This window comes from Pomacea canaliculata, linkage group LG14, assembly GCF_003073045.1.
Source record: "Pomacea canaliculata isolate SZHN2017 linkage group LG14, ASM307304v1, whole genome shotgun sequence".
Taxonomy (NCBI): domain Eukaryota; kingdom Metazoa; phylum Mollusca; class Gastropoda; order Architaenioglossa; family Ampullariidae; genus Pomacea; species Pomacea canaliculata.
The window spans coordinates 17,571,775-17,588,495 of NC_037603.1; the positions used below are offsets into that span (position 1 = coordinate 17,571,775).

Here is a 16,721-nt window from a genome sequence, read left to right on the forward strand (position 1 = left end):
TTTTTTTTTGTCTAGACAACTTATGTGCTGCTCAGCTCTATCACAAATGTATTTTAATATAAATATTGTAAAAATTAGAGAAACAATTAATTATTGATTTTTAGAGTTAACCTTCACCTAACACTGATCTAATGATTGATGACACAAAGGTTGTAAGAGTATCAAAATGCAAGTACCTTCGACCTGTTATTGATGTAAACACCAGCTACGTACAATGCTAATTTACTGTTACCTAGTTCAAAATTTGTCTTTCATAATGTGCAGTTATGCCAGCTTTGTTTGGGGTATGGTACTAAGTACCCAGGTTATTATAACAGTTCTTTTGTATGTGTGGGCAGGTGGAGGATATTAAAGCTGAAAGGATAGTTTTCATAATATGTGATTGCTCTCTCACTGATCAGAAAACATCAGGTACTTTCTTAATTTACCCATAAACAAATTAGGTAATTGCAGTATCTTCCTGTCTGTAATAACATCTGTCAGCAATTACTTGCACACGTAAGCCTAAACGAAATCCTTCCACTTTATATCCAAACACAATTTTCAGACACAAAACACCTTTGACAACACAGACAGCATACTCTGTTTATTAAAGCCAAATACTTCAATGCATCAATTGTTGAACTGCTTCTATAGAAAAAAAAAAAAACTGAACTGTTTAAAATTGAATGAAAAGCATTCTAAGCATTATGTGCAAATCAAAATTTAGCAACATTACTTGCACACATAAACCTAAACAAAATCCGTCCACTTTATATCCAAACATGATTTTCAGACTCAAAACACCTTTGACAACACGGGGGGAGGGGGAGGGAAATTGGTGTTTTACGCCGTGTAAGCAACTAAGGCTATATTACGGCAGGCAGCCAGCCCTGTAAACAGATGCCACGTGCAGAGAAAGAACAGCGTGCCCGAGACGAGAAATGAACTCAGGGCTGACAACATTCACTGAGTGGTGACAGGCGCTAACCCTTGCGCCACCGGACCGCTTGACAACACAGACAGCATACTCTGTTTATTAAAGCCAAATACTTAAATGCATCTATTCTTAAATTGTTTTTATCGTCAAAAAAGACAAACCAAAATGCTTGAAAATGAATGGAAAACATTCTAAGCATTGTGTGCAGAGCAAAATAATCTTACTTTCTGTATATTTAGAAGAAAAGATTGAAAATGCAAACATTTTCCAGACTGGTTCTAAGAAAAGGAGCATATGATTGTCATGATTGTAAAATGCAAAAAATTACAAGTGGCATCTATTTTATACTTGTATACTTTGCCAAATAATCAACCATTGATTGTTTATGCATTAGAAAGAAAAGCCAGCCTTCCTTTTCAGACATATTCTGTCCTCCCCATTGTTTATAAACATCAATTGCTGAAGTGTTCCAATCTAAGACTGCCCAACGCAGAAGAACACAATCCTTTGCAACAGCAATCTGTAACAGTAATAAGGTAGAATTTAGAAATTCTGTACAAGCAGCTCCTTGCTTGCTGGATGTCCAGATGTTCTTACACAAAAAAAAAAATGGTATGCTTTTAGGGTTTCAAGTTATTTCCATGAACAAAAACACCATCACTATGTACTACAGAATAGACAAAAATAACAATAAAATAATCAGATCTGCAACTCTAAGTATTCTGGCATCACCTTTGTAACTTCAGTCCACATGGCTCTGCCAATGCCCTTGCCTCGCCATGCTGGTGTAACATAGACATCCTCAATGTAGCAGGCACGGCCTTTAAAAGTGGAATAGATGTAATAGAATAGCACGTAGCCTACAAGAAGTTTCTCTTCTCCGCATTCTCCTGCAAACGTCATTTGACAAAAGGTTAGGTATAATATGGTTGTATAAGGTATTTGCAAAAATCACAACCACTGCCTTAAGTGTAAGAATTAAACAATTTATTTTATTCTCCATTCTAAAATGAAACAGGTATTATAAATATGTTTAATAAACACTGACAAATTAAATAGATGTTATTGAATGCTGCTATTTGGCATACCTTTTCAAGAAAAAAGATTTCCACACTCTGAATCATTTGAAAAGGTGGCTACATGCATGCAATTGGCACAGAGAGGAATGCTGCTTGTTACCTGGCGAAATGGTTTCTGCAACAAGACAGTGACAGAACTTTTCTTCTCCAAAGCAATCTCTTTGCAGAGCTGAAGGAGAAAACAAATAGTGGAAGGGTGATATTTAAGGTTCACAAAATATCTTAAAAAGCAGTGTGCATTAAGCATCCATATTGCTGCAGCAGTGTTAACTGCTCTGATATAATAATCATTGCTTATTTTCAAAAATTATTTAGCTTTTTTTAAAGTTATATGCTTAATATTATGCTTCGGTCTGTATAAAAATAGTTTTGGTCAAATCACTTGTACTTTTGATCCAATGTCATGTCACACTTTAGACATGTTTGCTTATAACTGCACATGCATACATATTTATGTTGCAGGTTTTCTGGGAGGCTTCATTTTGCCACAAATTTAGATTTATTCAATACTTCTCCACATTTATCTAGTTTTATGTCTACAATAACCATTAAGCCTCTTGTTAGATGGAACATTCATTTTATCAAAGTATTCCTTAAAATTTAGCTTCTCCAAGCTTATCCTGTTAGTTTAAAACACCAGCTGACATTCCTGTTTCTGTATGCTTTATCCACTAATTAGGACAATTAAATTTAGGCAAATGCCAAAAGTGCTGTGAACATGAAACAATATTAGCTAACACGAGGAAAACATGTCATTGAAATACAGACTACAAGGGAAGCTGTTGAATGTGAAACAGAGAGGAGTTTTGGACAAACAGCTTTACTCTCATAACAAAAATTTGAATGTGACATACTCACTTTCTGCATTTAGCTTTACTTGATCAGACAATCGTTCATACTCAGCTAGTTCCTGCCAGGAAAAAAGATATGCTTTAGTGAGCCAATAAATATTGTACAGCACAAACTTTTTTATGAGTAGGAAGCACAAGTAAGTTTTGATCTTTGACGGTATAACTATTATCCTAAAGAATATTTTTGTGTGGCATGTAACACGCCAGTTTTGCATCCTTGCACAATGTTAAAAAAAAATCACTAATAAAATTTCTCCAAGATATGCAAGCATAGAAATGAAAGAGCTCAAAATGTCATTTGAAAAACAATAGACAAATTCATTCAAAGAAAAAACAAACAAGACAAACTTGTTCTTAAATTTTGCATTTATTATTATTGTTCACAGTGGTTCTACATTTTGAAGCTTAAGTGGGAAAGACAGTTTAGCCTAAAGTTTACAGGATGACATCATTTTCCAACTTGACCAACTTTAGCTTATGTTCAGTAATTACTGTAAACTTTGAAGTTTTAGAGTTCTGTGAATTTCCGTCATATGTACATTGTCCTATGTGTTAACCTTGCAAAAGTCATCTATAAATAGGGAGAACATACAAAAATAATCCTAACTCCTCTCAAATATGTTTGAAGCTTAAATGGAAAAAGGATTGCAAAAACCACCTGATCCAAAACCTTGATGATACAGCTTTAACAGAATCAAGGCAGAGATATTTCATAGTCATTGTTTCATAAACAGCATTTGACAAGATTCATTTTCTTTGTGAAAAATTGCTTGAAAGTAGATGTTACTGGCAATTTTCTTCGAACCAAGTAAAATATTTGTGGCCCTATGCTCCACTGGGGGCCATTAGGAACAAGAAGAAGAAAAAGAATGTACAATAGTTGCAGGGAAAAATCTTGTTATAGGATATGCAAACACTATCCTGTCTAATTAACCAATTCACATGGGGTATGGCAAGGGGAAAAACTATTGACTTAATTTTTGCTTTGTTTTTAAATTTTAAAGTCCTATTTGAGAACATTGGTAGTTAGTAAAATTTCTGAAGCAGCTGCTTCTGTTGAAGTAGTGTTTATTATATCTAGGTGTTAAACTTAATTATAACAAAATATGCTGTGGTTCAAAAGAATAGATATGGTTGAGCAAAGAAAGCAGCGTTTTAACTCCTATGTATATGCATAGAAAACTTTCACTTCCAGGAGATACACCGGTGGACTTATTTGATGATTCTTTTATTACTGTATGAATGTAAAGTGTGGGGCTTTGGTTCTTGTGACCTCAAAACTTAAGTACAATCGTGTTATTATAAGTATATTTTTAGACTGAGAATGAAGACACCTAATTTAATGAAGCCTGGTGAGTTTGGTAGGTTTCTTCTAGATGTTATAGTAAAACATTAGAATGTTTTGTTTTAGGCATAAGTTGGTTAATCCAAATGTACATAAGCTTTTTATACAGTACTTACTGTATGTGCAAAATAGAATTAATTCAGACTGTTACTGCAATTAAAGATATATTGACTAGGATTTTCATGGGTCTGTGATCAACAAGATAATTTGAAAATTTCCCCCAGTTGGTTTAATTTTAGAGGATGTTTATTTAACTAAAATTGGTTCTCTCAATGCATGAAGATATATATTGGAATTTCTGCTCAGTGAGAAAATTTCAAAGCATTAATTATTAGCCCATCTTGCATACCCATCATGTCTTCCCTCCCCAACTTTTTCGGGATGTGACTAGTCATAGTAGCAAATACTAAATCTTCAATTGGGGTTATCTAGTTGAAAGCTAGTCAACTATCACTCAAGACAGTCTGAAAACATTGAAAATCAGTTTGAAAAAATGTAAACCATTTTTTTTTATTCCACACTACCTAAATGTGTGCTCTCATGAACTTTGCAAAAGTTTTGCAATAATCTTGCCAGATTCTAAAATAGTTTTTTTTTCTTATTTCCACAGTATGACTGAACTGAATCAACACCCAACTTTGTTAATTTCCTTTCTTGCTCTAAAACCTGTTTCAGCATTCTGTATTGCAGACAGGGTAAGCCACAGCTGAATTGAAATGCAACAGCGTTGATGCCATTAAAAAGTCTAAGTCCAAACAAAAGGACAACTTTTTTACATTTAATCACTTCGAAAACCGAGATGACGTATTCTAACACTTATGTGGTTGAAAAAAAACCGAATAAATCTGTTACCCTAATCATTTTCATAATCTGATCACAATCGTCCTTCGTGGACTCTCGGATAATGTACTTTTCTGTCATTTTTAAGCCTACGATTCTTTTGCTGTGTGAGAGTAGTATCCCTTGTGTACATGCAGCAGTAACATTGATATAAAATGAGCAAAACTAATATATTTAACATAAAATTGTAAAATTCTAGCGATATTTCAAATTCTACAATTTAAATTATGTTTTAAATTCTTTTCATCACATATATATAGACGTAACCAATGATTTAAATGTAATTTCCGAGCTCCGTAGTCATTAGTTTCCAAGTAAACATTTTCTCGGAGTGCTGTGGTATTGATCACATTCAACAGAAAAGTGACATTCACAAGATGCCAGGTAACCAAACAGCTTAATATGAGTTTTAGATAGTTGATTTAGTTTCTATTACGAGTTTAACTTTCCAACCATACGGTGTGTCTACCGGACTGTTTTTCAACAAAATTTTTTAAGGGGATCAGATGGGGTCGATCCTTATATAAGTATTTATATCTAATTGATTATTTTAAATTCCAAATAATATTTCAATTTTAAATAAATGTATTTATGGAAATGCCCTGATAATTACAACAGTAGCAGGTGCAAGAAACTTTCATACCATTCATGATGCCGTTCGAGACTGTGATGTTTTGCAACTGGAGGTTATGGTGAAGAACGGTGCCAGCATCAATGAAGTAGAAGAGAAAGAAAAATTTACCCCTGTACATACAGCGTGCAACGTGGGTGCTCTGGAGGTAAGCCACATTCGAGTAAAAGTGCACATAATGTCTTATGCGCACACACACACACACAGTGTACGTACACACAAACTATATATAGTAGTCAGTCCAACCCTATCCTCAAATTATTCTTGAGAATCTCACAAGGCAACTTATCTGACTTTCTTCATCACCAGATACATAAATCCTATGACAATCTCCTTTATATTCTGTCAATAAAAAGAGTAAATACATCTGCATGGAAGACAATTACTAAGCATAGTGCATAAAAAGCAAGTAAAAATATATTTATAAAGGATTTGTATTGCTTGAAAGCATTTTAAAGGTAGATGTAATCCATAATTTTATACCCATAAATGCAGGGATTTGGGGATTGGCATGACTATATAGCAACTGCAATGATCATCCCTTATTTTGTGCTCTAGCTCCTCTCTCTTGTTCTTTAATCTCTTTCTGCCTTCTATAAAGCTCATATTCTTTCAACTTTGTTGATGTTTCTGCCCTCTGGGAATCTGGTAGTGGAGCTTCTATGAGGCTTAATCTTTCAATTGTTCAAAGGAGAGCAATTAAAACAGCTTTACTAAAAGAGCAAAATCAAAAATAGTCTAATGATGTGACCTTTCTAGGAGTCCTTTTACTGACAAACAGGATAAAACACAACTAAAACATCTTCTTTTATAAAATTTTAAACGGTTAACTGTTCTCTTGACGCTCTTTACCATTCTCCACAAAAAAGTTCATGGGCATCTCTCAATATTTGACCTATTTAAATCATGCTAAAAATATTCAAAGAGCATGCTGTGGAGCCTCCCTCCTCATCTCCATCAAATATTTCTGACAAGAATTACTGAAATACTTATACCATGACAAATGATCATTGCTAAGATCTATTATCCTTCATTGTTGAGCCTTTTTCACACAAATTTGTATACAAAAGCAATACTTAAATATGAAACTTGGAATTTATCAGCTTTAATAGACAGAATCTGATGGGAAATTGTGTTGGGAGGTCATGTTTCTTTATAATCTCATTTTTTGCAGTGCCTTCATTGGTTGCTATGGCATGGGGCAGATGCCACTGTGACCACACCTCGTGGATGGACACCAGCTCATATTGCTGCCATCCGTGGACAGGAAGGTTGTCTTCAAGCTCTTGCAAACAATGGTGTTAGCATGTCAGCTAAAGATGCCCGAGGCAGTACACCACTTCATCTGGCCTGTGCCCATGGCCATTCCTTTTCAGTGCAAAGCCTTCTGCGCTGTGGGGTGGTCAGTAATTTCTTTTCTATGGTGTTCTACTTTTGCTTATTAATGTTGGGGATGCATATTATACTTGATTTTACAAAAACTAGACTAGCATATTTTAAAATATTGCAAGGAGAGTGTGACACTAAATACAAAAACATTAATGTTACACAGTGCAGTAGGTACTCTGCCTGATGACAGAATAAAGAAACTTTTAAAATTAACTGAGCTGCCATTAGTTTCAGTGCAAGGTAACTAAGATTCTATGAACTTCTTCTTATTAAGACCCTTTTTTTCTGTACTAGCAGGGTACATTAAAGGCTCAAACTAATTTTCTTGAACCCTTCTTTTTATGCTGTGAAGCAAGATCTGCTGAGTTTGTAGCACATTCATGACTTTGATGATTTGATCATAAGGCGTGTTTGATAAACAGACTGCAAATCTTATATACTGTGTAATGTGTTGTGTAATTTAAGGTTGGCATCAGATGAACATATAATGTGCCTAAAAAAGCTTTTAATATGGGCAAAAGTGGGATATCTAGAATCCTAAAAGGACACATATTAATAAAAATAATAAGTGAATTGGTAAAGCACATTTCCTCATGTGGATAGGATCTAAGTGCACTGTACATGAAAGAATACAAATGAACTGACAGTCAACCATATAATAGCATGAACAAACATAAAAATATAGATTCTCTGTTTGGCACAGTTTACATGAAATCGTACTATGTATGATATGAAGATATATATATATTTTTTTGTGTGTGTATATGAGAGTATAGGATGTTTGGCATCATACTGACCAGGAAGCATATATATTTGCATATTTATGTGTGTGTGTGTTCAGGATGTGAATGCTGTGGATAAAAGCAACTGGACACCAGTCCATACAGCTGCTTATCATGGCCGACTCGGCTGTCTTCAGTTGCTGATAAAGTGGGGTGCTCGGTTTGATGATGTAGACAGCAGTGGGAACACACCAGGTCTGTTCCAGGGAATTTAGAAGAAAAATATTTTGTTTAACCCCTATGCCTTTTATACGTTATAACAGTAGGCCAGTATCTAACTGCTGAACTGTGAAGTGTAGCTAGTAGAATTGTCACCATTATTCATTCACACATTCTGTGTTGTAAATTATTTGTTACATTTGTAACCTAAAAAGAATTACCAAAATCACCATTTGGAGGTATTCATAGTCCATTTCCACATGCAGTACATATTGAAGGAAATCCTTATTATCTTAAGTAGTATCAGCATTTTAAGATCTGTATTGTTAAAAGCAGTATAATATTGCAAATCACTGCTGTTCTTTTCATTCTAGCACATCAAGCGGCCATGGAAGGACATTTGCCATGCCTGAAGTTTCTTGTTAGCAGTGAGGGATGTCCGCAGCATACACTGGGTGCACGCAACGACCATGGTGAGACACCCCGTGACCTTGCCCAGCAGTTTTACAAGGAAAACATCTTGGAATATATTGATCATGTTCTACATGAGGTAGACCATCCAGAGGAAGCAGAAAGTAAGAGAACACATTGGGAAGCTATAGTGGACATAGCATTTAGATTTGATTTATAAAATAAGTGCATTATGAATTCATGCTACTTATACTTTATAGTCTGTAGTTTTATTCTGACCTTATATTCCTTTAATCCCTGCAAGAATCTCTCCTGCAGGGTTTCTATAGAGTGTGGAAAGTTCAGAGAAGGTCTGTAATTTTGTTTGATCACACATGACTAAAGCCTGCATCTGTCTTGAATCTAACTCATAAGACATCCTTACAATACTTTACCATCTTTCAGTCTTGACTTTGGAGAGGTCTTAAGGAAGAGAAATATGCATAAAGTTAGTCCTAGTTTTATATCAATCATGAGTGTGCATAAACATCACAAATTTTTCCATAGGATTCTTTGGGAGGGATTAGCATTGCAAGAAAAAAGGCTGATTGATATGTAAGAGTGGTATAGACGACAAGAGCAAAGTATTTATCAGTGAGCTTCTGTGTCAGTGCAGGGAAGTGTTTGGAGTAGCTTAAGGTGCCTAGAAACATCTTGAAAATGTAGTAGACTATGAGATATTTTTGTGTATGTGGAAACAACAGTGTTTGGCAAGAATACATGGAAGAGATAGACCATACTAGAATGTTTCGAGAATGATTTGTTACTTATTCTTAATTTTCACTTGCTAGATAATAATATTGGTGGTGGTGCTTGTTGCAGATTTATCATTTCCTGCTCATGTTGCGGCATACAATGGGGAGCTAGACCATCTAAGAATGCTTATTGAGAATGGAGTGGTCAACATCAATGAGCGAGATGACAAAGGCTCAACTCCAGCACATAAAGGTTGATTTTCATCTGGAATACTTTTGTAATAATTATGGTGGTGTGTGAAGATCAGCCTATATACACAGGCCTGCTATATTTGTGAATCAAATTATTTTACTATTTTTGTATAATTCTGTTTGTTTTCTACAAGGTCTAATAAATAAGCTTAAAAGCTGTGACATTTATAAGATAGCTGTACCGAAAAGGAGAAGAGTTTTTTTTTATCATCTATCTTATAAAAAGAACAATCATTACTCTTATTCCTGGTTAGCTGATATTATAACATTAACTTTCAGTTGATATTTAAAAACAAAATTATCAGATCTATCAACTGAAAGTAATGTTATAGAGTTGAATATTTTTGTTTAATAGCCTTTCATAATCCCTTTATGTCTTCCATCATATAATATTGAGAGGCACTTCATATTATGAAAGAAAACAAAAAGATTTTTCAGGATTGACTCTTAGGAATGAGGAAATCAAATTTAAATGAGAGTATAACCAATTAATGTCCGAAAGCTGCTGGTGGATTCTGACTTCTGGTCATTTTAATCTCAATCTGGTTTTAGCTGCTGGTCAAGGCCACATGCACCTTTTACAATGGCTGATTGAAATGGGGGCTGACATGGAGATTGCCAACACAGCTGGGGAGACTCCAAGAGATATAGCAGAAGATTTGCACAGCTGGCATGTGTCAAGCTTTTAGGAGGAGATCCAGGTAAGTGGAAGGATTAACATTAAATTTCAAACGACATTCTGCTTATCATGGTTGAATTTAAATGTATATAATTTTTTTTTATACCTAAATAAAAATAGGGATAGACCATGATGTGTATAAGTGGCATAATCAATGATTAATTTATAATATTGCTTAGTATGAAATAAATGATGAATAGTATATTCTTTATGAGAAAATGAATATAAGGAAATATGCTCTGACCTGTTGAAGCAAATTGTTTATATAAAAGCTCTTAATTACTTTATCTTCTCGTGGTACCTATTTTAAGCACAGTGCTCTTTGAGAGTGCAAGGCTACTAAATCATGAACCTAATTTTCTGATTTTCCCATGTTGTGCTTGTCAGAGGAGGAGACCTCAGTAGTCGTTGGTGAGGACTCTGAAGATGAGGAGGGTGAGGAGGGGATTAGAAGGAGAGATAAGTCAAAGAAAAGCACAAGCAGTGATTCTAAAGGTATGTATCTAATAATGTGTGCTGATAAGAGTATGGTTCCTCTGATAGTTCAGCATTCTTCTAAGTGTTCTTAAGCATGGTTTTCAGTTTCCCTAATAAATTTGTTTTCCTGGCTTTCAATTTTTTAAAAATACACATATTTTTATGCAAAAAAAAAAGGGTTTATTGTAACCGCCAATAACAAATCAGTAAGCAGTAAAAGCTTATAGAAATATACACCGCGAGCTTCACTTGCTGTCAGTTGGAACTGGCATTGATTACAAGACACGCCACATTGTGTTACTATTGTCCCAGAATACCTGTCTGAGCTCCTGACGCTTTACCACCCGAGTCGTGTCTGTGTCTAAGTTGTGTTTGTGGTGTCGGCAGGTCGTGCTCGCTTGAGAGTGGAGGAGCTGGAAAGGCTGTTGGAGATCGCCAAGAAGAACTATGTTCAACTAGGAGGCACCCTGTCTGAAGAAAGACGTCGCATTCGAGAAATACGCGACAAGGACCAGTACGTCTGCCGCAGTTAATTATTAAGCAATATATGTGCCATGTATACAAAACAATCACATACTTGTTTAAATTATCTAGTTTTCATTAATGTAAGTACACGGAATTGACAAGAATAAGACAGACATTTGATTTGGAGGTAATTCGGTAACAGCCATAGATATAGAACACAAAGGCTCTTAATTGGTGAGACTCGGGGGTCAGAAACGTCTGCCTCAGGTGTAGTGTCCCTCAGGTGTGTCCGATGATTTCGCGCGCCTCATGCCCATTAATGTCCATGTACTAGACTTCTTCAAGGGAAGTTATGGGGCAGGTTTTTACACCTCAGAGATACACAAGCTGACAGGAAAGCTAGGACCTGTTAAGCAATAGGTACAGACCTGAGACGATGGTAATGTAAGGATCTTATTGTGTGTCTGATCAGCTCACTGCGTGAACTAAAGATCTTAATACCTTACGTTACACGTACACGTATGTCTATATATGCGTTGTCCCTTTGATTTTAGTGCCTGGCACTGGAAGCTTTTTTAGTTTTTTTCACCTGTGTAAACCGTCACTGTAGATGTTTTCCTGACTAATTGTCTAATCTCATTCTCCTGTGCAAACCATCAAGGGCGCTCGATCAGTTCTTCATTTTCATCTTTGGCGAGCGATCTCCTCCAGTATTTTGACACTTCTGGACAGTTGGAATTCCCAGTCAGTGCATTTAAGGCATACCCAGATACAATAAATTGAAAGCTCATCGTTTTCAGATTGACTCCTGCATGTTCTTACATATATATGCGCGGTTACAAGCTTCTAGCTATAATCTAGCGCAGTATAAGAACTATTTTATTATTAAGACCTCACGTGTTTTCATGTTTATTGACATGTCTCGGTCTCTTTGATGAACATGTAAACAAAGAGCTAGGAAAAGTATTTGCTGTATGTCTGTCACCATGATAACTGTACAGTTAACGGCCTGTCATTACGCTGTACAGTACTATCAGAGAGTTGGAGGCACAACTGGACTATGAGCGACTCAAAAGAGAGAAGCTAGAGGCTCAGCTGGACCAGTACCGCCTTGAGATCGTTGACCTCAACTCTCAGATGGAGAATATGAAGATAGAGGTAACCTTGTATGTTAGATAAGAGAGAGCATGTAGAGCTTGCGTGTGTCTCCCTCCCTGTGTGTGTGTGTGTGCGCGCGCATGTATATGCGTTTCTGTATGGTGTACTAAATGTACTAAGTGGAGTGTTTTTCGGACTTACATGTGCCTTGAGCTACATTTTGACTCCCTAAACTGCTCATTATAAAGGTCAGGTGATGAGCTGTATTTACACCTGTTGCAGGTGAGTGAGGAGCAGGAGGCAGGGACAAGACTAAAGAAGAAAAGAGCGATGGTGAAGAGCAAAGACGACGGTGGCGTGTTTATCAGACGAAATGTAACTGTCGCCAAGCGAGGCACTCGCTTCAAAATTGTGTGAAGTGCTGCATGCACATGCTTGCTCTTGATTGTACTTACATTTCCACGCGGCATATCTATATTAGTAGTGGTCTTTATCCTTCCTTAATTGTACGAAAAGTTATTAACCATCATGAAAGATGATTTACAATCTTCAAGTGTGGACAATGAGAAGAATTTAGAACAATGCAGACAATGATAAGTACATGATATATTTGGTGGGCAAAATGCAGTCGCATGCCACACACTCATACAACTGCTACATTCTTAACCCTTCTCCTAGCAATACTTATCAGCGGTGAGCGCGCACACACACACGGTACTGTGTGTTTATATTTTTCTCTGCAAACCGCTATGAGCTTGCCTTTGATGGTGATGTAACACGCAATAGAAATTCGCACTGTTATTATTATTGTTGTTAGCAAGAACGATCTCAGACAGACTGTTGGACTGTTCTTAGCATAATTACCCTAATGGGCTAGGGTTAGGTACAACACATGGATACACCGTGGGATGTAATGGAATTACACTGACAGCACAGAAACACCGTGAATTATTATTGTACATTATAACATAGATACACCATGGACTGTAATGGATTACATTTTACAACAGATAGACGCACCCTGGATTGTAATTACATTGTAAGTGCATTGTGTTGATGATTTTAGGGTAACCCAAAGTGGAATGCAATACCGTTTGAGGAATGTCACAAACTGTATGAAAAATACATGTCATTAGCTTTATTATAGAATTACAATATGTTACAAGACAATAAATTTGATCCAGTGATGCATGTGTGTGGGATTTCGTTGGGGGAAGGGAGACAGGGCTTAACTACTTTGGTCTGTTTCTTTTCCATCTAATCTGCGGCCATTCCATTCTCTTGCTTTCTCTCAGATATTCTCAATGCGGACAAACAACCAAAAACTTGTGCGTTTGCGCGCACGCACACACACACACACACAAGCACATGTGCATAGAAGAGGAACGAAACCGAAATCGGAGAACGGCAGAGAAAAGATTACGTGGACGTTGAAATAAAATGTCGAGATTGTGTTAAATCACAGGCCTCTTTCTGTTCAAAAAGTGTCGGAAAAGGCCTTGTCCAATCAAAACGTAACTCTTGCTATCAAGTTTCCTGACTAGTTTTCCCAAACCACCGATTTTTCTCTGTACAGAGACTGTCGTCTGCTTATCGCAGGCCTGTTGACACAGCCTCCTGCGTCTCTCGCCATGTCTCATCAAATCCACCTTCATTTTCAAGGCTTCGTCGTATCTCGCCAACTCACGCCTAAGTTTGCCGCACGTGACGCGCAAAACCCCAAAGTTGGAGTGAATCAATGTGCTGGCCATGCGAGTTCCTCCAAAACTTCAGTCAGGCTTTTAAAAAAAAGGCAGAGTAGTGGTCAAATTATCCCAATGAATAGTTTTAATAAAAATAAAAGAAATGGATGAAGAGAAGAAACATCGATGGAAACAGATGCTCTGGCACGGGTTGCTGGTCGCTCGGGAATGTCGTCAAACTATGAGAGCGCCTCATTTGGTTTGAAATTACATTATCTGAAGTGTTTTTGTTAGAAATGGCATGATCTGGAGTGTTTTCGTCAGGGGAGAACCGATTCAATTTTCAGTTCGGTTTCCGATGACTTGAAGATCATTTTGCTGTTGTGCACATCGTTGTCATCATCATCATCCAAACCCCATTCCCAGTTCATCTCACAAAATCATCCCAAACTTGAAGGCTTGTCAATGATTCTCAAGTAATCCCCAAACGATCAAAAGAAATTTCCTTTTTTTTTTTAAATAATAAAAACATAAATTTTAACATAAAAATTCCGCTTATGCTGACACGCAACACATTTGCATGTGCTCTACAGAACATACAACAGAGGCAGCTGACAAGACAGAATGAGTTAATCCTGAGACAGACCACAAGACACCCTAAAGGAAATAGGATGAATGCGTTCCAATCCTCCCACAACAACACACATCTATATATATATGTGTGTGTAAAGACGGTATAATATCCAGTATTGTATAGTCAAATGTTAATGGCACAATAATATAGATAGATAATAAAATAATGATCTGGTCCTTTTGTTTCAAAATTATACATATCGTAGATGTGTTACGATCGTACTCACGCGCAATGTCCACTACCCTAACACCACACTCATGCTTTTTAATGATCTCGTGTTTTTGTTCCATGGAGATCATATACGCTTCTCTTCAACACTGTCCTTGGCACTCTGTTAGGTCCCACGATTACACAGTATGTAATTCACAACACAAAACTTGAAAACTAGCTCGAAAACGACACACACGTAGAGGCTTGGGAGATGCGTGTAACAGACCGAAGGCGTCGGGTGGCGTCGGGTGGCGGGACTGGCATCGCTAGCGAGTGACCAAGGATTGTCAAGCGCTTTATGCTACAACATATAAACGACACGAGCTCGTATATCAAAGTTCACTTGTAAGTAAGAACAAAATTTCCACGAATATTTGACTAGTATCTCGATTTACTCGTATATTTTTCACTCTTATGTAGAGGTCTTACTGTTCTTCTGAGCCAAACCACAAGCTAATCAGACCGACCACTCAATAATCGTGCAGTTCTGAAATAAACCGCATGTCGGTCCCCGAACATTCTGAGCAACATTTAAACAGTCCCTAGATTATTGTAAAACGATGTACAGAACAATCGCACGGTATTGTGGCAGACGACATGAAGCCCAAGGTACACTTTAATCACCAGTACAGATGTGTGAAACTCCATCTAACTCGCACGACGACGAGGGCGCCGATGATACACTGGACAAACCTGTCTTTTAGTGACTGAGAACTCTGGTACCAAGTCATTTCTCAAGGCGGATGGATATTTATCCTTTATATCTCTAATTGTACTGGTCCCGCTGATGAATGCATGTCTAGAAAAAACATGTTACATGAAAATGCACCGAAAAATATTTTGATTCATAATTTTGATTTTGATTTTCTAAATTTATAAAACTTAAATGTAAGAAACTGTTGAATTCAAATAGTGAATAGGTCTTTTGACTATTAAGAAAGTATATCTTCACAATTTTCATTATGTAGAATTATAAATCAGCTGTGATTTGAAAACCACTGGCATACCAGGGTATGCATCTTGAAAAGTGCATGTTCGGTGGCGACATGTAATGAGGAGTACTCCTACTGAGAAGGAATTATTCGATCAGTGTTTTTTCAGCTGCGTCCTTGGGTTAAGTGCAAAACTCTCGATTATTTTCTTGCCTTCCTTTCTGAGTCTCCTGTGCCTAAAAAAGTCGGTTTCTATTGCTGTTCCTCGTGCAAAATGGAGTCGAAGTTAATATTGATTCATTAATGTTGACTCGGTGTCAACACTTCAGCCTGATTCTTAGCGAGGCAAGAACACGACCAACTTTTCTTAACATGCGGTTAGTTCTTTAACTACAGGATGGAAAAGGCCTTCAGTTTGCTAGTTACAAACTATCTACAGCTTAATATACATAAGAATGATTTTATTGCCAAGTCATCTTAAAAAATAATTTTCTGTATATGAAACAAAAACTTTCTGCCACATAAAATGTATAAAACCTTTATTCTATTGTGGTATGTGCCTAGGCTGTCGGTAAATGATTTTTACATCGAATACATCGCCTTCGTGTACAAAAATGTGTATTTTATACTGAAGTTTAACTTGTTCTTGATGCATCTGGACTCTGCAAAGAAAAGCATCGTTACTTAAAACACTTTTAAAATTTGATATTTAAAATGATAAATTGCGAGTTAAGAGAAAAACACTCTGATACATAGCTTACTTGAAGTCACCATTTACAAAAAACAAGTGGCGCAAGACCTTTTTTTTTTTTTTTGAAAGTTGGTTGTCGCAAGTATTTCGAACAGAAATCATTTTTAGACACGCGCTTCTCAAGGGCAAACAAACATAACCGTCAGAACGTGCTCGGTGTGAAAAGACCGAGGTGGGATTTCAGTCGCGGGTACTGCCGACCAGAGAAGCCTGTAAAAATCCCGCCTATTGAAAACAGAATCAGATATCTGATTTCTTGTAGTCTAGGAGAAAAGTGAAGATCGAGAACTCCTCTTGCGACAGTCAAGTTGCACAACTTCAATGTGCACAGAGGCTGTGGGGGAGGTCAGAGGACAAGGCAAGAGAACGAGGGATGGTGAGGACAGGCATGGGTAGCGCAG

At 36.8% G+C, this 16,721-nt stretch overlaps 2 protein-coding genes across 2 annotated transcripts; one reads left to right on the plus strand and one right to left on the minus strand.

The window, feature by feature from the left end:
* On the minus strand, window positions 1-5,182 carry LOC112555317 (diamine acetyltransferase 2-like). The gene is made up of 5 exons (XM_025223664.1): window positions 5,047-5,182; window positions 2,857-2,908; window positions 2,099-2,167; window positions 1,652-1,809; window positions 1-1,439 (listed from the first exon to the last, which is right to left on the minus strand). The coding sequence occupies exons 1-5, from the start codon at window positions 5,113-5,115 to the stop codon at window positions 1,257-1,259; spliced, it is 531 nt and encodes a 176-aa protein (XP_025079449.1). The 5' UTR covers window positions 5,116-5,182; the 3' UTR covers window positions 1-1,256.
* Window positions 5,183-5,280: 98 nt separating this feature from the next.
* LOC112555316 (ankyrin repeat domain-containing protein 42-like) lies at window positions 5,281-13,298 on the plus strand. Its single transcript, XM_025223663.1, is given in 12 exon segments — window positions 5,281-5,418; window positions 5,653-5,813; window positions 6,840-7,067; window positions 7,896-8,031; window positions 8,370-8,570; window positions 9,268-9,393; window positions 9,945-10,043; window positions 10,046-10,093; window positions 10,459-10,566; window positions 10,936-11,062; window positions 12,042-12,171; window positions 12,394-13,298. Coding segments are annotated over 12 exon segments (1,506 nt in total). The 5' UTR covers window positions 5,281-5,411; the 3' UTR covers window positions 12,529-13,298.
* The last annotated feature ends 3,423 nt before the right edge of the window (window positions 13,299-16,721 follow it).

What these genes read in the sequence shown, in the direction of transcription:
- LOC112555317 (XM_025223664.1), bottom strand. Translation starts at nt 5,115, where the DNA reads ATGACAGAAAAGTACATTATCCGAGAGTCCACGAAGGACGATTGTGAT. An exon ending in TGCAGAAACCATTTCGCCAG is followed by an intron (nt 1,810 to 2,098) that starts GTAACAAGCAGC and finishes TGACGTTTGCAG; the next exon opens with GAGAATGCGGAGAAGAGAAA. An exon ending in TGTGGACTGAAGTTACAAAG is followed by an intron (nt 1,440 to 1,651) that starts GTGATGCCAGAA and finishes TTACTGTTACAG; the next exon opens with ATTGCTGTTGCAAAGGATTG.